This window comes from Ceratotherium simum, chromosome 5, assembly GCF_057802395.1.
Source record: "Ceratotherium simum simum isolate JZ-2026a chromosome 5, ASM5780239v1, whole genome shotgun sequence".
Taxonomy (NCBI): domain Eukaryota; kingdom Metazoa; phylum Chordata; class Mammalia; order Perissodactyla; family Rhinocerotidae; genus Ceratotherium; species Ceratotherium simum.
In genome coordinates, this window is record NC_141904.1 from 84,912,910 (window position 1) to 84,936,424 (window position 23,515).

The 23,515-nt window shown below is 44.8% G+C and overlaps 1 protein-coding gene across 1 annotated transcript in view; it reads left to right on the forward strand.

The window, feature by feature from the left end:
- The window catches only part of HRH1 (histamine receptor H1), a 78,817-nt gene extending 55,618 nt beyond the window's left edge, over nt 1–23,199 (forward strand). Inside the window, exons 2-3 of the mRNA XM_087431494.1 lie at nt 16,811–16,875; nt 20,311–23,199. Coding sequence (XP_087287620.1) covers nt 20,346–21,809 — 1,464 coding nt within the window. The 5' untranslated portion in view covers nt 16,811–16,875; nt 20,311–20,345 and the 3' untranslated portion in view covers nt 21,810–23,199. The remainder of the gene's footprint in view (nt 1–16,810; nt 16,876–20,310) is intronic.
- The last annotated feature ends 316 nt before the right edge of the window (nt 23,200–23,515 follow it).

Here is a 23,515-nt window from a genome sequence, read left to right on the forward strand (position 1 = left end):
AATCCCATGCCATGAGGAGTGGGGCTCTTCTCTCTAGGACAGCCCCTCTGCAGCCTTGGGGGGACACATGGGGAGCTGTCAGTGATAAAGGGGACAGCTCCCCCACCCACAATGTGTTCTAGCCAGATCATCCTCACCCCCACCTATGAGTGATGCCTTCTCTCCTGCGCATGCCAAAGGGAACAGACGTTGTTCTCTTTAGTATATTGTTCTCCCACCATCTCATTTCATCCTTGCAGCAGCCCTGCGATGTGTGTTCTGTGAAAGGAAAACATAGTCGGGGCCGGCCCAGTGGGATAGTGGTTGGGTTCGCACACTCTGGGGTTCGCCGGTTCTGATCCTGGACGCGGACCTGCTCACTGCTCGTCGGGCCATGCTGGGGTGGCGTCCCACATAGAAGAACTAGAAGGACCTACAACTAGGATATACAGTTTTCTACTGGGGCTTTGGGGAGAAAAAAGAAAAAGAGGAAGATTGGCAACAGATGTTAGCTCAGGGCCAATCTTCCTCAAAAAAAAAAAAAAGAAAAAATAGTAAACGATGTTTGTTAAAGATGGTAAGGCAGACTTTATTCAGGACATTCGCTATAGGTATAGGGACCACGGCAATGGGATTTTACGGAGGGGAGAGAGATGGGACTCCACTCTGAATACAGCACAGACAAGTGGAATTTACAGCCAAGGAGCAGGGTCGGAGTCAGTGGATGGAAAATGACTAAAAGGAAACGTCAGGGGAAAGGGAGGTTCTGGCTAAACCAACCTACCAGGATTCTTGCTGAAGACAGGCCAGGGTGGTCCCACATCCTTCTGGGGCTGCTGGAGGATGAGGAACCTGATCAGGTATCGAGGGTAGGGGTTCTGGTGAAGCTGACTTAGCACAGTTCTTACTAAAACTAGATTTTATAAGGAAGTGCACAGATGGGCCTAGGAGAAGGTTCAGGAGCCTGACTGAATGTGGTCAAGCAAAGGATCTTTGTCAGAACCCACTGCGTGCTAAGCAGTGCTAGCATGTGAGGCTACACACCTGATTAAGACATGGCTCCTGCTCCCAAGGAACCTCCAGCCTCACAGGGGAGAGCAAAGCTCTACACAAGTGACCACAATACAGAATCAGCACTGAACGCCATAAGGAGGGACTGATATGATAACTTCACCAGCCTTGGAGTCTGGGTTGGGGAGAGAAGAGATGCATCTAGCCAGGGAAGTGGCATTGAACTGGGCCTCTCCTATCTTCCCAACTTTTAGGCGAGGAATTTGGATGTTGGAGTCAGGCTGCCCTTGTTTCAAAGCCCAGCTGGGCAAGATAACAGTGTGAGCTTGAGCAAGGGATGGGGGCAGAGTCTCATCTGAAAAATGTGGGTAATAATACTTGTTCCTACCTCAGGGGGTTGCGGTGAGAATTAAATGAGATGATGCGTGTCCAACTCTTAGCCTTAGTAAATGTATCTCTCATTTCTAGACTTTAGAGATAAGGTGCTGGTGGGAGAGGAGCAGTGCAGACCAAGGCAGTGCCCAGGCACAGTGCAGAGAGGGGAGAGCGGGCAGCATCTAACAGGACGCTCATCTGCTGCTGCTAAGAGCAATGGAAGGGAAGGCATGCTGAGAAATGCCCTGGGAAAGGTGGATCCAGACGACAGAGGGGCCCCTCAGATCCCAAACTGAGGACCTGGGCCCCCTGAACTCACTTATTAACTAATAGTTTCTTGTAGATTCCTTAGGATTTTCTATACAGAAAATCACGTCATCTGCACATGGAGTTTTACTTCTTCCTTTCAAGTCTGAATGCCTTTATTTTATTTTCATGCCTAATTGCTGGGCTGCTTTTAACTCCTTTTATTTTTGACTGGGGGAGAACCACGCCTGGCTGGAGTCAGAGAGAGGGACAGACCACCCTTTGGAGGGCGTCATAAGGGAGGGTATGCAGGCACAGCCAGGTGAGGGCCAGGGCACATCTCTCAAGCTCCAATATGACACATGCTCCCAGGCATCCCCAACTGGTGAGCAGAGAGGAGAGCACAGGTAAATGCTTGTCTGCAGCACTCATAGCTGGAGCATATTTCTGGACCATTCAGTAGCTTTATTGAGCACCTCCCTGGTTCTTGGGGCTGAGGACACAGAGAGGACTCAGACTTAAAAGTTGGCGCCCACAGTGTAATAAAAAAGTTTGGTCAATAATTAAGGAATTACAACCCAGCTTGACAAAGGTTGTAATAGAGGCCCGTACAAAGTTCAGAAACCCTTCTCCAGGGTGTGGTGAAGGAAGCAAATGAACCCTGTCTGGAGGAACTGACATCAGAGCTGATTGTAAAGAATTAATTGAATGTCTTGTCAGGCTGAGAGGAAGGGAAGACAACCCTGGCAGAGAGAATAGCATTTGCAAAGGTAGGAGGGTGGGAAGGAGCCAGGCCTGTTAGGAAAGTGGAGTATCAGAAGATGAGGCTGGCCCAGATGGAAAAGGCTCTTGTGTGATGGGGTCAAAGGTATAACCAGTCACTGCCTGGCCCTCTCCCTCAGTCTCCAGAGTAGAATTTGATTTTGAATGTTGATCTCTTGGGCTTTTGTTGTACTGATTGGAGTAATGACTAAAGAAGAGAAGTCACTGGGGAAACTAGGTGGATTTCTATGAGAAATGCATGGTGCCCTTCAGTAGGTCAGGAAGATTGAAGAGTGGGTGAGAGGAAGAAAGAGGGAATAAAGCGGGAGCCAGTGCACACTGAAGTTTTTAGAGTGGGGAGGGGAAATCTGAGGGTGAGCAGCTGACACAAGGAGTGGCACTGTGGGGTGATAGGTGGGGGAGAGGTTCTTTAGGATTTTTTTTTGCCTCTTTAAGAGTCTTCAGTAAAGGTTTAAGTTATTTTCCATTTTTTTTCTTTCTGGATAATAAACTTGAATTTCTTCTGAATGTAATACCATGGTTAGACTGGACACAAGACAGCCCAGTTTTATTTGGGTTACGTTTGTATTATACACAGGGGGTTTATTCTGTGTATCCTATTATATCCTGACAGCAGTGGCAAGCCATTGAAGAGTTTCAGATGGGAGAAAGAGGTTTAGAAACCTCTTTGGATTTGTGGTTTTAGAAAGATTATCTAGCTTCTGTGTGTAGACTGGTCCTCGTCTCTGCTCTTCAGTAATCTGTGGTGCAAAATCTGAAAGCAGGCCTAAGTATGAGGGGCAGCAGGAGAAAGAAATTCCCTTTTCCTGTGGGATAATTAAGGTCTTAATCACATCCTAAGTCCTCAGATTTCTTTGTGCAGATACCCACCCAGGAGGAAGTTGATTTGAGCAGCACAGGACTCTGGTCTGCCAGCTGAGCCTCACCTTCACTGCTGCAAGGATTGGGGAGATCCAGATGGGACCACTTTCTTTTTGGTCTCTTAACTCATACATACCCTCCAGGAACTGTCTCTCTGGGAATGAACAGAATCTGTCCTTACATTTGCCCAAGGAAGCAGCCAGAAGTAAGGTTGCTGTCAGTCACTAGGGAGATGACTGCTGTTGGAACTGGCCAGTTCACCAGCAGGACAGAAAGTTCTTGGATGAACTAGGACACAGCCCAGCTTTCCCTCAGGCATACTGGAAAAGGGGGAGAAGAGCCAGTCTTACTCATGTTTCCATCTCCAGTAGCTTGGCTCAGCATAACACCTGGTACTGCATTATTGTTTAATTAATAGTTTCTGAATATATTAATGAATTAACATCACATGAAACCCTGAAAGTGGCCATGTTGGGTCAGGACTGTGATATGTTAGAGGCAGGATTTATCCATTCACTTATTCTTTGTTTATGGAGCTCCTCCAACATTCAGCCTTGCGTTAGGACAATGGTTCACAAACTTGGCTGCATCTGGAGAGTTTTCAAAAATCCTGAGACCCAGACCACACTCCAACCAATGAAATCAGAATCATGTCCAAAGGTGGGACCCAGGAGGCATTAGTATTTTTTTTTCAAGCTCCCCACGTGATTCCAGTGTGCAGCCAAGGTTGAGAACCGCTGGGCTAGGTGCTGCAATTTTAGGTGAATATCATATTGTCCTTGCCCTTGTAAGGATCAAAGTCTAAGTAGAGGATACCTGAATTCATTCATTTGTTCATTTATTCATTCAGTAGAATACAGAGCGTTAAATGCCTTAATAGAGATATGGAAAGAACACTGTGGGAGCCCAGAGGAAGAAATGCTTACATGTGACTAAAGGATACAGGAAAGCTTCAAAGAGAAAGGAACTTTTAAAATGGGTTTTGTAGGATTAATAGAAGTTCATCAATATCTTCCTCCCTCCCTCCCTCCCTCCCTTCCTTCTTTTCTCCCTTTCTCCCTCTCTGCCTCCCTCCTTCCCTCCCTCTCTTCCTTCTCACCTTTCTCCTTTCTTTCCTCTTTTCTTCCCATCTTCTTTGTCAACCCTGCTTTCTGTTTTTTATCTTTCTCACTTTTTTCCAGGCAGGCTGTGAAGTAGGCCCAGAAAGAGACAATAGTAAACAAAAATGAGGTCCCAACCCTCAAGGCGCATCCTCTTCTAGGAGTAGGGAATAACATGTGCAGAGCCCCAAAGGCTGAAAGAATTTGGGGTATTTGGGGACAGTGACTTCATTTTTACTGGACTGTAGTGGGCCAGACATGAAGGAAATGTCATGCCAGCAGCCTAAGGTGTTTGAACTTTTCCTTAAAGGCATTTAAGAGCAAAATAATTGTATGATGAGGTTTAAAATAGTGTTTATCACATGTTAGGTGGTCTCTGACGTGGCTCTAAATGGTACAGAGATGTGGCATTAATTAACATCGGCACACACTGGTTTTCACTCCTCCTGATTACCTCCAGGAGAGTCTCAGGTTGGTGCTGATAGGTCTTTACCACCTGTCTTACACTTGCTCATCTTTCTTTTTAACAAAGCAGAGCCTTCCTCAAAATGTCTGGCTAGAATTTAATCACATTCTTTTGTTGTCATCTTACTTATTCTCATGGAAAGCTTCTATGGATGACAAAAAAACAGATGACTGGTTTTTCATATGTGGTAGTGAAATAAGTGTAAGCTTAAAAAAAAAAGTGGATCCATTGAAATATATATAAAGTAAATGATAGTACAAGAGACACATAGATCCAGCAATGATTATACCGGGACAGGTAAATAAGAGAAGGAGAGGGGCTGGCCCGGTGGCACAGTGGTTAAGTGTGCGTGCTCCGCTTCGGCGGCCTGGGGTTGGCAGGTTCGGATCCCGGGCGCACACTGACGCACCACTTGTCAAGCCATGCTGTGGCAGCGTCCCATATAAAGTAGAGGAAGATGGGCATGGATGTTAGCCCAGGGCCAGTCTTCCTCAGCAAAAAGAGGAGGGTTGGCATCAGTTGTTAGCTCAGGGCTAGTCCTCCTCACAAAAAAAAAAAGGAAGGAGAGGTCCAATTCACCAGTTTCCTTTTTATGGGTCATGCTTTTGGTGTCAAGTCTAAGAACTCTCTGCCTAGCCCTGAACTCTGAAGATTTTCCCTAATGTGTTTTTCTAAAAGTTTTATCGTGTTATGTTTTACATTTAAGTCTGTGAATCGTTTTAAGTTAATTTTTTTATGACGCCTGAGGTTTCATTCGAGGTTCACGTTTTTGCATATGGATGTCTAGTTGCTCCAGCACAATTTTTTGAAAATGCTGTTTCCTCAATTAAATTTATTTTGCACCTTTGTCAAAAATCTCTTGGGCATATTCGTGTGGGTCTACTTGTTGGTTTTCTATTCTGTTCTGTTGGTCTGTGTCTACTCCTCCATCAATACCACAGTCTTGATTACTGTAGCCATATAATAAGTCTTGAAATTGGGTAGACTGATTTCTGCCATTTTATTCTTCTTTTTAAAAAATATTTTAGCTATTCTAGTTCCTTTCTCTTTGCATATAAATTTTAAAATTGTCTTGCCCATATCTACGATATATCTTGCTGAGATTTGGACAGGAATTGCATTAAATCTGTGCATCGATTTGGGGAGAATTGACATATTTATTATGCTCAATCTTCTAGCCCGCAAACAGCGGGATCTCTCCATTTATGGAGATCTTTCCTCATCAGTGTTTTGTAGTTTTCAGCATGCAAGTCCTGTATAAGTTCTTCATCTGAGAATGTGTTGATTTCCCTTCATTCCTTAAGGATATTTTCACTGAGTATAAGATTCTGGGTTGACAGTTGTTTTTTTTCAGTGTCTCAAAAATGTCACATCATTTCCTTCTCATCTCCATATTTGCTGACGAGGAATCTGCTATCCTCATTACTGTAAGGTGTTGTTTTTCTCTGACTGCTTTCAAGATTTTTTCTTTGTCTTTAGTTTTCAGAGGTTTAAATATTATGTGTCCCTGTGTGGGTTTTTGGGGGAGCTTATCCTGCTTGGGGTTCACTCAGCTTCTCGATTCTGTAGGTTTATGGCTCTTGCCAAATTTCAGAAGTTTTCAGCCATGATTTCTTCAAGTACTTTTTCATCCGCACCCTCTTTCTTGTCAACTTCCAGGATTATGATTACATGAATATGAGATCTTTTGTTAGAGTCCGTGGGACTCTGCTTATTTTCTTTTTCAGTCTGTTTTCCCTCTGATGTTCAGATTGGGTGATTTCTGTTGTTCTGTCTTCCCATTCACTGATTCTTTCCTCTGTTCCCTCCATCCTGCTATTGAGCCATACATTGAGGGTTTTTTCAGTTATTAGATTTTTCAGTTCTAAAATTTCCATTTCGTTCTTCTTTTCGTCTTCTGTTTCTTTGCTGAGACTTTCCATTTTTTCATTTGTTTCAAGTGTGTTCACATTTTCACATTGAAGCATATTTATGATGACTACTTTAAAATATTTGTCAGATAATCCTAACATCATTGTCATCTTAGCATTGGTATCTATTGATTGCTTTTTAAAAATTCCATATGAAATCTTCCCATTTTTTGATATAAGTGATTTTCCATTGAAATGTGGACATTTTAGGTATTATGTTACAATACCCTGGGTCATATTTAAGTCTTCTGTTTTATCTGGCTTTATGTGACACTGCTGCAGCAGGGGAAGCAGGAGGCAGTGGGGAGAGAGTGCATCGCCTCATTACTTCCAGGTGGGAGCAGAAGTCCAGATTCTGTGACACGTGAAGCGGGAGGGATCTTCCTTACCCATGAGCAGGGTGGGAGCTCTCACTTCCCACTAGCCTCCAGGGATAACTCCCTGGCTGAGAGGGGTAGATGTGCCTCCTTACTGCTCCCCACGTGGCCTCCACTGACACTCTTGGGGGTGGGGTGCCGGGCTTCTCTCCATCTGATGAGAATGAAAGTCTCAGCTCCCTCCTAGGGACTGTAGGGAACACCGCCCCAGCAGGGGGTTGGGTTGCCTTGTTGCAGCCTGATGAAGCTGGAAACTTGGCTCCCCACTCCGTTTGCTGGCTAGGACAGAAACAGGCTACAGTGTTTTCTGTGGTGTTTGGCTGCAGTAGGACAGCTATTATCTAGAAGTTTTCTGTTTTGCTAGACTGCCCCTTTCCTGGATAGACACAGCAGGCATTTGTTGGGGATTGTTTTGGTCTGTGCCCACTGGGGTTTCTGAGTTGCCATCTTCTTCATCTCAGAGTCTCAGATCTATGTGGCCAAAAGAAAACCCAAGGAACTCATCACTGTGTCATTCTTTGGGTCTTGGGTTTCCTAGCTGGTCTGCCTTTGCCTCTGCACCTTTCAGAGTCATCTTCTGTTTGCTTTAAATATAATGTCCAGGGTATTTGTTTGTACTTAGCCAAAGAAGAGGGAAAAGCACCTGTACTCCATCCGCCCAGAAACAGAAATCTCAGTATGTTTTAAAAGCTGTCCAGGCAGCCAGGGTTGAGAACAACTGGTATAGGCTGTCAGCTCCATGAGAGCAGGGGTTGTGTCTGTCCTTATCTACCATAACATCTGTACCTGACAAGGAACATCCCTCAATAAAGATTTTTTGGATGGATTGATGGAAGGAAGGGAGAATGAATGGATAGATAGGTGGATGAATGAATGAATGAATGAGTGAATACATGAATGTCACAATAGAACCAGCAGCCAGACTGATTCACACTCACCTAGGCCCCTGTACATACATCACACTCACCTAGGCCCCTGTACATACATCACACTCACCTAGGCCCCATACATACTTGCACACTCACCTAGGCCCCTATACCTACATCGCACTCACCTAGGCCCCTGTACATACATCACACTCACCTAGGCCCCTGTACATATATCACACTCACCTAGGCCCCTGTACATATATCACACTCACCTAGGCCCCTGTACATACTTGCACAGTCACCTAGGCCCCTCTACCTACATTGCACTCACCTAGGCCCCTCTACCTACATCACACTCACCTAGGCCCCTGTACATACATCACACTCACCTAGGCCCCTGTACATATATCACACTCACCTAGGCCCCTGTACATACTTGCACACTCACCTAGGCCCCTCTACCTACATTGCACTCACCTAGGCCCCTCTACCTACATCACACTCACCTAGGCCCCGGTACCTACATCACACTCCACTAGGCCCCTATACATACTTGCACACTCACTTAGGCCCCTATACGTACATCACACTCACCTAGGCCCCTATACGTACATCATACTCACCTAGGCCCCTAGACATACATTCACACTCTCCTAGGCCCCTGTACATACATCACACTCACCTATGCCCCTGTATGTACATCACACTCACTTAGGCCCCTATACATACATTGCACTCACCTAGGCCCCTATACGTACATTACACTCACCTATGCCCCTGTTGAGAGACATGTCTGGCCTCAGAACCAGCGGGAGGGCTTGAACAGCAGGTGGTGCTGAGGAGCCCCAGGTTGGCGCTGGGGTGCCCCGCACAGTCAGGCACTGGGTCACTTGACCTGAGGATACAGAGACATTAAAGAAACTCCTAATTCCCTAGGTGCTCCCTCTTGTAGACATCGCATCTGCCGCTCCTTTCTCTTCTGCCAGCTCTTTTATTTACTTCAATATCATAAATAATTTTTTTCTTCTCAAAAAGAGAACAGCCTGGATAACTTTAATCTTTGAAAGTGCCTTTCTTAAGGCTTAATCTCCAGGGATTTGGAACAAAAAGAAAACAATATTCATCGTGTCCTGAAATGATAGATGTGTGTGCTGGGCCTGGTGTTGTGTGCACTGTTCCTTGTCTAATGTTAGCTCGGATGTTCCTATTTCCAATTCCATGAAACCTTTATTTGAAGTCCCTTTATTGACTTCCCTCTTTCTCACCGTAGTGAAAAGGAGGTGTGGGGGGGGGGGCCCGAGGGGGAGGGGTCTGGAGCTCATTCAAATGTCTTAGACGGTGGGTGTCATTTGGGCCTGTAAGAAACTTGCTCTTCAGTCACCTTGGGATCTTAGTGCAGCGCCCCAAGCCCTATAAGCTCCAAAAACCTGTTTCCACATCTTTAAAATGAGGGCAAAAAGGATTCCTTTATTGTGAGGTCATCGCACGGCGAGGATTAAATGAGGCCACACGGGAAACCTCCCAGCTCAATGCTGGTTTGCAGAAGGTCTTTGAAATACTACTTTTCTTTTTCTTCATTGCTTTTCAAGGCCAGAGGGTAGGAGGTAATGCAACTGGGCTTTTTATACTTCTTTTCTTTGCCATTTAGTGATAATTAGCCTTCAGCATCCCTTTCCTGTGCCTAATTTTAAAAAATCCCAGCCTGTCATACCAGGGGTGGGAGATGGAAAGAGCAGACGAACACTTAAAAGAGTCCAACCTCCCAAACTCATAAGGCAAATCATAAAATGAGAGAAGATTGTAGAGGTCCAGGAGGAAAGGGTTGATGTGGCTAAGTCATTTCCATACTTCTGCTTCTGATAATTAACTAAAAAGTTATGTGTAACATCTCATTGTGCCCCTTTTACAAGAAATCATGAGATACATTTTATCTAAAACTTAGTACCAGCTAAAGTTGTCCTTCTGCTAAGCAACTAGTTTGCTTTTCATTTAAATGACACTAGACGCTTGTAATTGATCCTGTTTCCCTCTTTGCTCTGGCTCCTGGGAAACTCAGAGTCAAATTTGTGGCCCAACACTAGTGGTTCTTTAGGACCCCACCCTAGTTTCATCCTTATTTGCCTAACACTTCTTTATCTTAGCTTATTTTTTAATCCTAGTGCCTGGTAGGTATTTTGGGGAGCAACACTGGTATATGGAAGTACATTTTAAAAACAGACAGAGAGATTTGGAAACCCAAGCAGGCTCTTTCTTGGGCCACTGAATTTCTTTCAAAAAAACTTTATTGAGGTACAATTTACATACCATGAACTTCACCCCTTTTAAGTGAATCATACAATTCAATTATTGTTACCAAATTTACAGAGTTGTACAGTCATCATCAGAATCCAATTTTAAAACATTGCCATCACTCCCAAAAGACCCCTTCCCATTCCCAGCCCAAGTCCCAGACAACCACTAATCTATCTTCTGTCTGTATGGATTTGCCTGTTCTGGACATTTCATATAAATGGAATCAGACAATGTGTTGCCTTTTGTGTCTGGCTTCTTTCACTTAGCGTGATGTTTTGCAGTTCATCCATGTTATAGCATGTATCAGTCCTTTCTTATTGACAAATAATATTCCATTGCCTGGATATACCATATTTTGATTATCCACTCACCAGTTGATGAACACTGGGTTATTTCTACTCTTTGACTATTATGAATAATGCTATGAAAATTCACATACACATTTTGTGTGGACATATATATTTTTTTTAATTTTTATTTATTTATTTATTTTTTTCCCCCAAAGCCCCAGTAGATAGTTGTGTGTCATAGTTGCATATCCTTCTAGTTGCTGTATGTGGGACGTGGCCTCAGCATGGCCGGAGAAGCGGTGCGCCGGTGCGCACCTGGGATCCGAACCCAGGCCGCCAGCAGTGGAGCGCGCGCACCCAACCGCTAAGCCACGGGGCCAGCCCTGGACATATATTTTCAGTTCTCTTGGGTTTATATCTAGGTGTGAAATCTCTGGGTCATGTGGTAACTGTGTTTAATTGTTTGAGGAACTGCCAGACTTTCCATAGTGGCCGCACCATTTTACATTCCCACCAGCAGGATATGAGGGTTCTAATTTCTCCACATCCTCTTCAACACTTATTATTATCTCTTTTTTTAAATTATAGTCATCCTACTGGGTGTGAAGTCGTACCTCATTGTAGTGTGGATTGCATTTCCCTGATGACTAATGATGTTGAGCATCTTTTCATGAACTTGTGAGCTATTCTTGTATCTTCTTTAGTGAAATGTCTATTCAGATCCTTTGTCTACTTTTAAATTGGATTATTTGTCTTCTTATTATTGAGTTGGAAGAGTTCTTTATATAGTGTGGATACATCAGATATATGGTATGTCAGATATACGATATACAGACTTTTTCTCATTCCATAGCTTTTTACTTTCTTAGTGGTGCCTTTTGAAGCACAAAAGTTTTTAATTTTGAAGTCCAATTTAGCAATTTTTTCCTTTATTAATTGTGCCTTTGGTGTTGTATCTAAGAAATCTTTGCCTAACTCAAGGTCACAAAGCTTTTTTCCTATGATTTCTTCTAAGAGTTTTAAGAGGTTTAGCTCTTACATTTAGGACTATTGTCAGTTTTGAGTTAATTTTTGTGTGTGGTGTGAGAGGATGGTCTAAGTTCTTTTTTGCACGAGATATCAGTTGTTGCTGCGTGTGAATCGTTGCGTTTGTCCGCTGCCTTCTCCTCTCCCTTCCCGGGAGCATCTCTTCAGCACGCCTGGAGATGAGCAATGCTGCCCCTCCGTGCAGCCTCAGCCCCTACTGTCCCATCCCTTCAGTTCAGGAGACCAGCAGACTGTCTTGACTGCACAACCCCAACTCCAGCTTTCCAGAAGAGAGAATGGGACCGATTGGCCCGTTTGGGGTCAGATAACAACCTCTGGTCCAATTACATGTGCCCAGGAGTCAGGGTTACACTGTATAACGATGGCTGCCAGGGCCCAGCCCTAGCAGGATGCTGGGTCTCAGAGGAGGAGGCTTGTTGTGAGCTGGGCAAATACTCCAAAAGGTGTCTGCTCCATAGTCATTATCTCCTCTTCACCACTCTGGATCCCCTGTGAACTAGCTTGACATTTTCAGCTCAGGGCTCACAGGTCATGTCCCCAAAATTTGTTCTGCTGACCTGTGTGCAAGTGTTCAGGAAAACAAATGAAACAACTGAATAATTAACAACGCTTAAGAACTAAAAGATTTCATGTAAAAATCCAGCTTTTGTGCTTCATTTAAAAAACAGGCAGATCTGGGCCTGCAGCAGTTGGTGGCGTCTGAGTGGCAGCTGTCCTTTTCAGGCAGAGAATATGCTCTCCAGCTTGCCCCTGTCCCCACCACTCCTTCTTGTTCTACACGCAGCCCCCTGTTCTTAGTAATTTTTCCTCCTTGACTCCATAGACTTTTGAATGTGTACCTCCACCCCTAGAAAAATCTTTGAGGCCACTGCCGGCCCACCAGGTCATCCAGAGGCCAACTCTTAACCCAGCACTGCCCTAGATTCTGTCGCCACGTTCCTACAGCACTGGGCTCATAATGGGATTTTGCTATTTGCAGTCTGCTGTCTGCACCACACCGGTGGCACTGATAAGCCTGGGTGTTTTATGGAAATTATGCCCTGGCCAGACTGAATGAGATATGCAGTCCTGGGGCACCCTTACGCGTGGCGCCTCTTTCTTGGAACTAGAGCAGAGACATTAATGTCCAGACTTACTTGGCCAGAATAGCCGTCCAGTGCAAATTAGGCTGAGGGCAGAGCAGTTCAGAATGGGGAATAGTGGGTGAGGCAGTTCAGAATGTATCAAGAAAGGAATCCCCAAACTCATTTTTTGCTGAAGAAAATAAAAAATGTGCTAAAAATGTGAAAGACATTTCTTTAAAAAAACTTTTTTTCAATGGACTGAATCTATTTTATTTTGTTTTTAAAAATGAATGCAGTTAGTTCTTGTTTTCCCTGTTATAAAACTAAGACATTCTCATTGTTGAACGTTTGGGAAATACCAAAGATAAATCTTTTTCTTATGTTGATCATCACCCCCTCCCCAGAGGAAACCACTGTTAATACAACATAATAGAGATCCACCCTCGCTCTCAGCCTGTTAGTTAACAGAACTGACATCATCCTGTACAAACAATGTCTATTGTAAATTTAATCTCATGATAAGCATTTTCTCATATCATTACTGGCGCTCTATAAATGTGATTATCAGTGACTGCGTGATACTCTATTCTGTAGCTAAATGTATATAATACATTTAGTTCCCAAATGTTAGATTATTTCCCTTTATTTCCTATCATACATAACATTGCAGTAAGCATCTTTGTGCGTAAATCTCTATTCATGTTTTGGATTACCATGAAAGAAATTTCTAACAATAAAGTTTCCAGGAAAAAGTAGAGAACTTAGCTGAAAGGTATCACTATTCATCAATAGGATAAATCTTTTCTCAAATTTTTGTGGGTTTAAACATGCTTGTGAAAAATGTGCCCACACCTTCTGCGCTCAGGTCCTTCTTCCTGTGTCTTCTGCTGCTCTGTATCCATTTGTGTCTCATTTCCTCAGAGCTCATCCAGTAAACTTCTGTTGAGCACCTGTCGTGTGCCAGCCTGGTGCCAGCACAGGAGAATGGCAGGGAGTCAAAAGGTGTGGTCCCTGCCATCAGGGTGGTCATGGGCATCACACTTCAGAAACAGAAATAGTGGACACTCTGTGCGCTAACGCACCTCTAAAGGTGCTCGTTGTTTAGTTGGGGGGAATCAGCTAAAGAAAGAATGCTAAGATAAGTGATAGAAAGGGGAGTGTTAGAAGTGCTGTGCATACACAGAGGGAGGAGCAGCTAAGAGCTTCAAGGCAGAAGGGTGCTCCAGCAGGGGAGATAGCACAGGCAAATGCATAGAGGCGTAAAAGAGCTTCCTTACAACTTGGCCCCAGCACACCTTCCCAGACTTATCATCCTGCGCTCCAGTTACTTCCAATGATTCCCTCCTAATTCCTTGAACGGAAATTCCTCATGGCCGCCAACGAGTGGTGTGGGTCCGTGCCCAGGAACCAAACCAGGGCCGCCAAAGTGGAGTGTGCTGAACTTAACCACTAGGCCATGGGGGCCAGCCCCCGCAGAACTTTTATTCTTTCTTTTACTCATCCTTAAATTCCTCTCCCTTCCTCCCGGTCAGCTTCTACTCATCCTTCAAAGCCCAGCTCACACATCTCCACTTCTCTGATGTTCTTCTTGACATCCACACTCTACCTTGGGAGAGGCTGCTCCTCCCTCCTCTCTCCTGCCACCTGCTTTGATCTCACCTCAAGCATCACACTTGTCCCAGGTGCACAGAATTTTTAATTTAATTCTTTAATCCTGTTTGTTTATCTTTTGTTTTCTTCTCATGCTAATTGACAAACTCCTTGAAATTGGGCAGTGTATCAGTTAGGATTCAGTTTGGCTATGTGTGATAGAAAACCCAAACTAACCCAGAGGTGGAGAGTCCTGGCTGGTATGGCAGCTCCCTGATCATCAGAGACCTCAACTCCTTCCAAATTGCTGCTTTGCCGTCATTTTGTGGCTCTTCCTCATGGTGCCAAGATGCTTGCTTAAACTCTATACATCCTATCAACATTCCAGCCAGCTGGAAAGAAGAAGGGCCAAAGAAAAGAACACATCCTCCCTTTAGGGCTGCTTTCTGGAAGTTGCAAACTACGTTTTCATTTACATTTCATTGGAATTTAGTCACATGGTCATACCCAGCTACAAAGGAGCCTGGGAAACTTAGTCTCTATTCCAGGCAGCCATGTACTCAGCTAAAAAGCAGAAGTCTATTCCTAAATAGAGGAGAACTGATATTGGAAGACGATTAGCAATTTCTGCCACAGTGAAAAACAGGGAGAGGTCAAGGATGATTCCTCTGATCCAGCCTGGGCTGGCTGTGGGATGGTTGGATTGCTCACCAAGAAATGAAAGAAAACAAGAGCTGCTATTAATTGAGCACTTCCTGTATGTCAGGCACTGTACTGGGGGCTTTATTCACATTTCAGAGGTGAGGAAAACTGAGGCTTGGTGAGGTGAAAGATCTTGCCCAGCTAATTAGGGCAGAAACAGGGTTGGAGCAGAGGTTTACTGGTTTACAAAGCCTGGGTTCTTAACTGCTGTTCTATTCTACCACCCAAATGAGCTCCAAGCCTCCTGCAGACCAGCACTGCTGAAATGGGAGGGGGAGTGGTGAGGGTGAGGTCATTGGGAGCCTCATTTAATGTGTAGCATCTCTCCAAACCCTCCAGTTCCTCTTGCCTCCCCTTCCTGGCTGTCAGCAGAGATCCCTGCCCATCGGTCTCTGTTATCTAAAATCAACATCTGCAAGTTTGACTTAGGTAAATAATTGCCATTGGGAAAGCAGGAGTATTTCTAATTTGGAATCAGATCCAAGCCACCTCTTGCTGCATACCTCCCATGACAGAGCTTACTATCTCTCAAGGCAATTCATTGCATTGTTAGATAACATCTATTTTTAGAAAGTTCTTCCTTACCTTGAGCTGAAAGCTGTATTCTTTGGCAGTTCAGGGTGCATATTCTTCAGTTAGATCAGTGGTTCTCAACTAAGGATCATCTTGCCCCCCACTAGCTATCTGGCAAGTTATAGAGATATTTTTGGTTGTCACTGGGAATGGGGGGAGGGTGCTACTGACATCTAGTAAGTAGAGGCCAAGGATGCTGCAAAACATCCAACAATGCACAGGACAGCCCTTCACAATTAAGAGTTATCCAGCTCAGAATGTCCATAGAACAAAGGTTGAGAAACTCTGTTAGATAGACCCAGGTTTGAATCTCGTCTTCACCAACTGCTGCCTACCTGTGTGACCTGGGGCAAGTTGCTTCACCCCTCTGAGCCTGAGCTGAACATTTCCTCCTTTCTACCTGGGGGATCAATCGGAAGACCTCCCTTTTGGCTTGTGGTGGGCGTTTAACAATGGACACAGGTTTCCCCCAATATATGAAAGCTCTTTTTACGCCACTTCACTTTTATGAAAGACCTACATTAGTACCTGTTTTCGCTAACCGAAAGAAATCTGAAGAGGATTTTCATTTTTATGGAAAAAGGTGAAAAGCAAAAATAGTGTTCAGCATTCGTTCTGCAGAGAGCTGTTATAGAGGCAGCTCACATCCAGAGCAGCGAGTGGCGCCGCCAAGCGCCTTCCCTGGGAACTACACTCAGCCTCTCAGCATCAAGCCACCGTAGTCTTGGGCTGTGTCTGTGGGCATCTGGGCTTTACCTCCATTTATTTTGATAGGTTGTTTTTTGGGTCTGGGAAGGCTCAAAATTTTTTCCCATATAGATTAATGGTAATCACTTCTTTGCTTTACGCCATTTTGGCTTAGGAAAGTTTTCATAGGAACACTGTACTTCCGGATAGTGGGGAACCTGCCTATGAAAAGCCCCAGGCTCAGCTCATTCCTGTCGTGGCTGCTCCAGTCACGGTCCTGGGATGTGGAAGGAACGTTGACTACCTTCGTTTATTTGCTGGCACAGGGACGTGACTGGATTAGACTGCTCGTTGTCAGTCTAGTAAAAGTCCCACTGCAGCTCATGGTTTTGGGATTGGAGCCATTGCCTTAATTCAAAAATGATGGCTTGCTCGTACACATGAGCCTCTTAGAGAAAAAGAGTCCATTTCTGCTTGTCACCAAGTCATTGTCACCTGGGGGTTAGCAGAGCTTTCTCACCCCACTGTCTCAACTGACCCTCCCCACAGCCCAGGGAGGGAGGTAATCATATTTTCCCTACTTTACAGGTGAGGAAATTGGAGGCCCGGCTGTTTACCCACTCTCCACACAGCCCAGCAAGAGGCAGAGCCAGGTGAGAACTCTCCTTCCATCCCTGCTTCTCTAGAGACACGGTGCTGGAAAGAGCCCCCAGGGGCCCGCCTTTCTTCTCCAAGTGCCCTGTCTCAAGTCCTCCTCCAGCTTCCTTTCCCTCCTCCCAGAGCACACCCTCTCGCCAGCACCATCTCTGTAGGCCCCAGTGAGGTCTGAGCAGCCTGAGGGGAGCATGACCTTCTGTGTAACGTGAGGTGACATGAGGACCCGTGTCCCCAGATGCCTCCCACATTCTGCAGAGCACCTGACGTTCCTTTGGCGTGTAAAGAGGGCAAACCATTCATAGATCTGTTTTTCAAAATGCAGGTTCCTGGGGAGGGGACAGCACCTTACATTAGTCATCTCACTGAGTTAGCCAACGGAGGGATTAGGTGGGAGGAGGAGAGACCAGGAAGGGCATACTGGGCCTGTGACCCTGCAGCCACACAGGCCCTGTGCTCAGGAGGGCCCCGCGCTTGGTTTAATGTTCCACTGTCACCATCTTGAAATTCTTAATAGTTTAAAATTTTTTCATTTTGTGCGGGGCCCCACAAGTTATGCAGCCGGTCCCGAGTGGGACATGAAGTAGATGCTTTTGTGGCTGCTGCTACTGCCCTGTGTGGCCCGCGTCGTCCGGGCTCAGGGCTGGGTCGCAGCGTTCTCTCAGGCCTCCTTCTTCCCCGGGAGGCAGGCGCCAAGTGCCGTGTGTAGGCAGCACAGGTGCTGTGGTGCCTTTCCAGGAATCCTTCTTCTGAATCCTGTGGCTTCTGAGGACAAAAGTGGATTTTCTTGCTCCCGAAGCAGATCACTGAGCTGAAAAGGAACCTTTCACAGCGAATCTCTGTTGAATGAGTAAGGTCTGAGCTGAGATATTTCAGAGCACCCTCAGTTGTGTCTCTCACTCACTCATTTATTCGTTTAACAAATATCTATTGGCCTTTTGCTTTAGTCTTTACACAAAATAACATGTTCAAGCTACAAAGGAGAAAACGTGATAAAGAATTGAGCTTATGGTGATAGGTGAGGAAGATAAACAGGCTATCTTAATTTTCCCCAACATTTTCTTACAGAAATTATCAATAAAACAGAAAAGTTGGAAGCCTTGTACAGTGAATACCCATATACCCACCATCTAGGTTATCAATCAACATTTTGCTCTTTTTGCTTTACTATATATCTATTCATTTATCCATTCTTCTATCCAACTTATTTTTTGATTCATTTCAAAGTAAGTTACAGACATCAGTAGATTTCACTCCTAAACACTTAATATGCCAAACTAATTTTCAGTTCAGTGATCTCAGTTCAACCATAACAACTTTTCTTTTTTAACCAAAGAGGAAAAATATATAGATTTTTTAATAAAAACAAATAATTTTCTGTCAACTATAATTGTGGAATGATAAATTGTATATGCACAGTGAAAAAAGAAATTATTGATTCCCCTCTGTGTGCCATGAGGCAAAGAGAGAAAGGAGAAAGGAGAGGAAGGAGAAAAGAGAGAAATTTCAAGGCAATGAAGAAAAGAGAGAAAGGAGACACTTCTTTCGGAGAGGGAGGTTGAATCTGCCTTGAGAATGCCAAGCCATGGGCGTGTTTTAGGGACCTGCTTCCTCCCAACCAAAACAATAAAACATAAAAATCCCTGAGGTGATACTTCCTTAGCTTTCTTTGCTCCTTCCTGAGGTAACTGCGGACAATTTCAAGGGGTTCTGGCTTGGTCAGGGCTGAAGATGAAGCTGCAAGGTATTGGGTATTGGATGTAGGAGTGGAGAAAGATACAGGCTGAGGCTGTCGATTTGGGGGTTGTCCTCACAGAGGTGATGGCTGGGGTGGACTGGGGTGAGTGGATAAGGCCCCTGAGACTGACAGCAGAGAGTGACAGGAGCCAAGGGCAGGACTGGGTCACAGGAGGAGAAGTCAGCAGAGGCCCACTCAGAGAAGTCGGAGGGTTGCTCTGACTGGCAGTTCAGAGCTGGAGGAGAACAAGGAAAAATACCTAAAGTGAGACTCTAAAAAGGAGACCTCGGAAAGACTGTAGAGATCACCTACCCCACCTTTCACCTTTGACCCATGCGAAAACGCAGGTGGAGAGATCACTCAGAAAATTAGTGGCAGAGCTGGGGCTAAACCAGTGCTACCCAATTGGTGCTTTTCCAACAAACTGCCTCAGAGGGTTCCTTCCTCAGGGACCAAATGCCATCGGGTCTTGATTTTTATCTTAAAAAAATCATATGAATTTGACCTTCTACTCAAGAATTTATCTGGCTTTGTCTTAATGTAAAAATAATTTGTTTTTGCTAAATTATTGAGAGAGATTTACACTCTCTGTTAGTGTTTCTCAGTTTTCTTTAAATTCATACCACTTTTTGATGAGTATCAAAATCTAACAACTCCTTTTGGAAGCTTTAATACCTACTTCTATCTCCCACCCCAGTTGAGGATACAATCTCTTTTCAGTGTACCCTCACTAGCAAAGAAAGTTTTGTTACGTATTACTTTGCATAGTTTATGTAATGAAAAAAAATTTTTTTTCAAATATAAAAGTAAAATAATAAATATGCTTTCTCAAATAACACAACCCCCTTCCCATTTGAGAACCATTCATCTAAGCGATATGCTAGATTTATCTCAAGCTTTGTGTACCCTGGTAACCTCCCTTATATCAGTTAGGGGTGCTTTCAGCTGCAAGTAAAAACTCCCACAACAGTGACTTAAGCAAAGAAGATACTTCATTATTTCCCATAATAACCAGTCTGGGGGAAGAAGATTCCATGGTTGGTTCAGCATCTCAGTGATAACAGGGCTCCGGGGTGGCATCTCAGTGGTTTTCTTGGCATTTCCCTGATGGCCCCAATGTGACTGCCATAGCCCCAAGCATCACTTCCTGTCAGGAAGAAGGGGGCAAGTGGGAAACAACCCTTTTCCTTGTTTTGCTCATTTGTTATAGAGAAGGAACTTTCCAGAACCCCACCTCGGCCATGAGGTTTCTCTATCTACTTTCTTGGCCACAGTTGTGTCTCATGCCCACTCCTAGGCTAGCCAGTGGCAAAGAGGAACTAGAGCACCATATTCAGCTTAGACCAATCATGATGCAGCCCACTTTCCCAGAACACGCACAATGTGGGACTTATACAAACTTTCCCTTGTTTTTTGCCCATCTCCCTCACGAGAATGTAAGCTCTATGGCGGCAGAGATGTTTGTCTGTTTTGTTCATTGCTGTATTCCTAACACCTAGAACAATGCCAGAAATTCAATAGTCATTGAATGAATGAGGGAATGAATGACTAAGGAAGAAGGGAATATAAGTTGTAGGTAACCAGCAGTGTCTACTGCCCCTGACAGATACAACCCCAGTTTGATCAATGTGATGGTTCTAAGTGACTCTACTGATCACCAAGGCTCTGACCTTAATCCTTGTGTCTTTTCTCCCAGGGAATGAGACATAGCCATAGGCTACTCTTCTGCCAATGACCCTTCTCAATTCCTCCTACGTCTTAGAAGATAAGATGTGTGAGGGGAACAAGACCACCATGGCCAGCCCCCAACTGATGCCCCTGGTGGTGGTTCTGAGCACCATCTCCTTGGTCACAGTGGGGCTCAACCTGCTGGTCCTGTATGCTGTGCGGAGCGAGCGGAAGCTACACACTGTGGGGAACCTGTATATTGTCAGTCTCTCGGTGGCAGACCTGATTGTGGGAGCTGTTGTCATGCCCATGAACATCCTCTACCTCCTCATGTCCAAGTGGCCCTTGGGCCGGCCTCTCTGCCTCTTTTGGCTTTCCATGGACTACGTGGCCAGCACAGCATCCATTTTCAGTGTTTTCATCTTGTGCATTGATCGCTATCGCTCAGTCCAGCAGCCCCTCAGATACCTGAAGTATCGTACCAAGACCCGAGCGTCAGCCACCATCTTGGGGGCCTGGTTTCTGTCCTTCCTGTGGGTTATTCCCATTTGGGGCTGGTCTCGCTTCGTGTCGCAGACCTTGAGGCGCCAGGAGGACAAGTGCGAGACAGACTTCTATGATGTCACCTGGTTCAAGATTATGACCGCCATCATCAACTTCTACCTGCCCACCTTGCTCATGCTGTGGTTCTATGCCAAGATCTACAAGGCCGTACGGCAGCACTGTCAGCACCGAGATCTCATCAACGGATCCCTCCCTTCCTTCTCGGAAATTAAGCTGAGGCCAGAGAATCCCAAGGTGGGTGCTAAGAAATCAGGGAAGGAGTCTCCCTGGGCGGTTCTGAAAAGGAAGCCAAAAGATGCCGGTGGTGGACCTGTCTTGAAGCTGCCATCTGAAGACCCAAAGGAGATGAAGTCCCCAGGTGACTCCAGCCAAGAGGAGGACGGAGACGTGGACAACCTCCACTGCTTCCCACGTAACATTGCGCAGATGCAGACTGAGGCAGAGGGGAGTGGCAGGGGCTACGCAGCCATCAACCAGAGCCACAGCCAGCTTGAGATGGATGAGCAGGGCCTGAACATGCGTGGGGCCAATGAGATGCCAGAGGATCAGATCCTAGGTGATAGCCCATCCTTCTCCCAGACAGACTCAGACACCCCCACAGAGCCAGCATCGGGGAAAGGCAAACCAAGACGTGGGTCCAGCACAGGCCTGGATTACATCAAGTTCACTTGGAAGAGGCTCCGCTCACATTCGAGACAGTATGTGTCTGGGCTGCACATGAACCGAGAACGGAAGGCTGCCAGACAATTGGGTTTTATCATGGTGGCCTTCATCCTTTGCTGGATTCCCTACTTCATCTTCTTCATGGTCATTGCCTTCTGCAAGAGCTGTTGCAACGAGCACGTGCACATGTTCACCATCTGGCTGGGCTACATTAACTCCACATTGAACCCCCTCATCTACCCCTTGTGCAATGAGAACTTCAAGAAGACATTCAAGAAAATTCTGCACATTCGCTCCTAAGGGAGGCTACAAGGGGATGCGACAAAGTGACACTTAGGATGTCCCTGAAGGAAATAGAGGATGAAGGCCTGTGAGTTGCTAGGTACCTTGGCTTTCTGGGGTCAAAAGAATAGTCTTAGGGTCCAAGTAGTTTGGAAAGTTCTTAGGCACCATTGGAAGAAGAGCATATGGCCGTGGTCAGCAGAGTAGAAAGCAGAATATTTCCAAGAGAACTGAATCTAGATAATTTCTCCTACTCCTCAGGAAATGTGGGAGCCTCAGACTCTCATTGTAATTCAAGCTTTCAGACTAGAATTAATTGGCAACTAAAGGGACATGTGGGTAGAGTTCCATTGGAGAATTAGATGGAACTCGGGAGCCTTCCTGGAATGGAGATATATGACTGTGCAGAGACCTTACATGCAGACAAATGCTGGCCCTTCCATGGGTCACCTTGAGAGGCATGACAGCTATTCCACTGTGACTGCCACTTCTCGGAACACCTCTCTTCTGAGCCCTTTTTACAGCTTTCTCCAGAACCAGTGTCTGAAACACCCTGGACATTCTGCCTTATTATTTAACACTCACACATGTCTTAGAGTCGATAGGAAATTATGCAGCTTGTATATCCATCATTTTCAACCCCAAATTCCTTTTGGCTATTAAAAAATAATGATAAAAACTGCCCTGAAAAGAAAGAGAAAAGGAATATTTTTAATGGTTGCACATTAAAAATAAAAAAAAAGAAAATGGGGAGGAGAAAGCCATATTTCTTGAGGGCTGTGCCAGGTTTATCTCACTTAAGCCCCATGACACCCCACAACAAGAAGGTGGTGTTACTAGAGGAGCAGATTGAGGCACAGAAAGGTGAAATAAGGTGCCAAAGATCACGCAGCTAGTTATGTGAGACAGCTAGAAGGAAAACCCTGTGGGGTTCCAGGTCATTGTGACACATTTCCTCCAAAAGGCAAAAATTTGTCCTATTAAGTGTACACACACACACACACACACACACACACACACAGTGTTCCTGAGAGTGGTAGCAATTCTCAAAAGAATATGTTGGGAGCAGAAATGGCTGACATCGAATATGTCTGTGGCCACAGAAGGGGATACTTTGAAGGGAGAGCGTGTATTTTTATCTGTGAGTTCTGCTGTTTATAAAAAGTCATGTTCTTTTATAGTCACACCTCTTAAGTAAAAACTAGCAAAGGCATGAGAACATACAGTTTTACTTGGTGTTTGTGTTGCAATCTGATTGTGATTTGTATTTTAAAACTTGATACTAAACTGTAATATATGTAGCAAATGGGAGTGCCTGTACAAGCTGGTGTTTTGTGTCTTGTGTTCCTGTTTGCATGATCTCTTAAAATGAGAGATTTTTACCTACCTAAAATATGATTTGAAACTATACTGTTACGAGTTTGATTTATTTAATTCTACCTTTCTGAGTCTCTTGGACTGAGAAGATGTATTGAAGTGTACTGTCATTTGTAATGTATTGTCAAATGTCACGTTACAAGATTTGATATAGGGTTTCTCTTTGGTTTCTGGTCACATTTGTAAATGTTTTTAGAAAAGGACTTACTTTTTTAACAAGCTTTGCTCTCACTCTACTTTGCATCCCCAAAGTTCTTCCTGCTCAGAACTGGGGGATCTAAGGAGGTGTTTATCCTGGTTTTACAAGCAGCAGCTGGTGTGTTTCCTGGTCAGAAACCCTTTCCCAA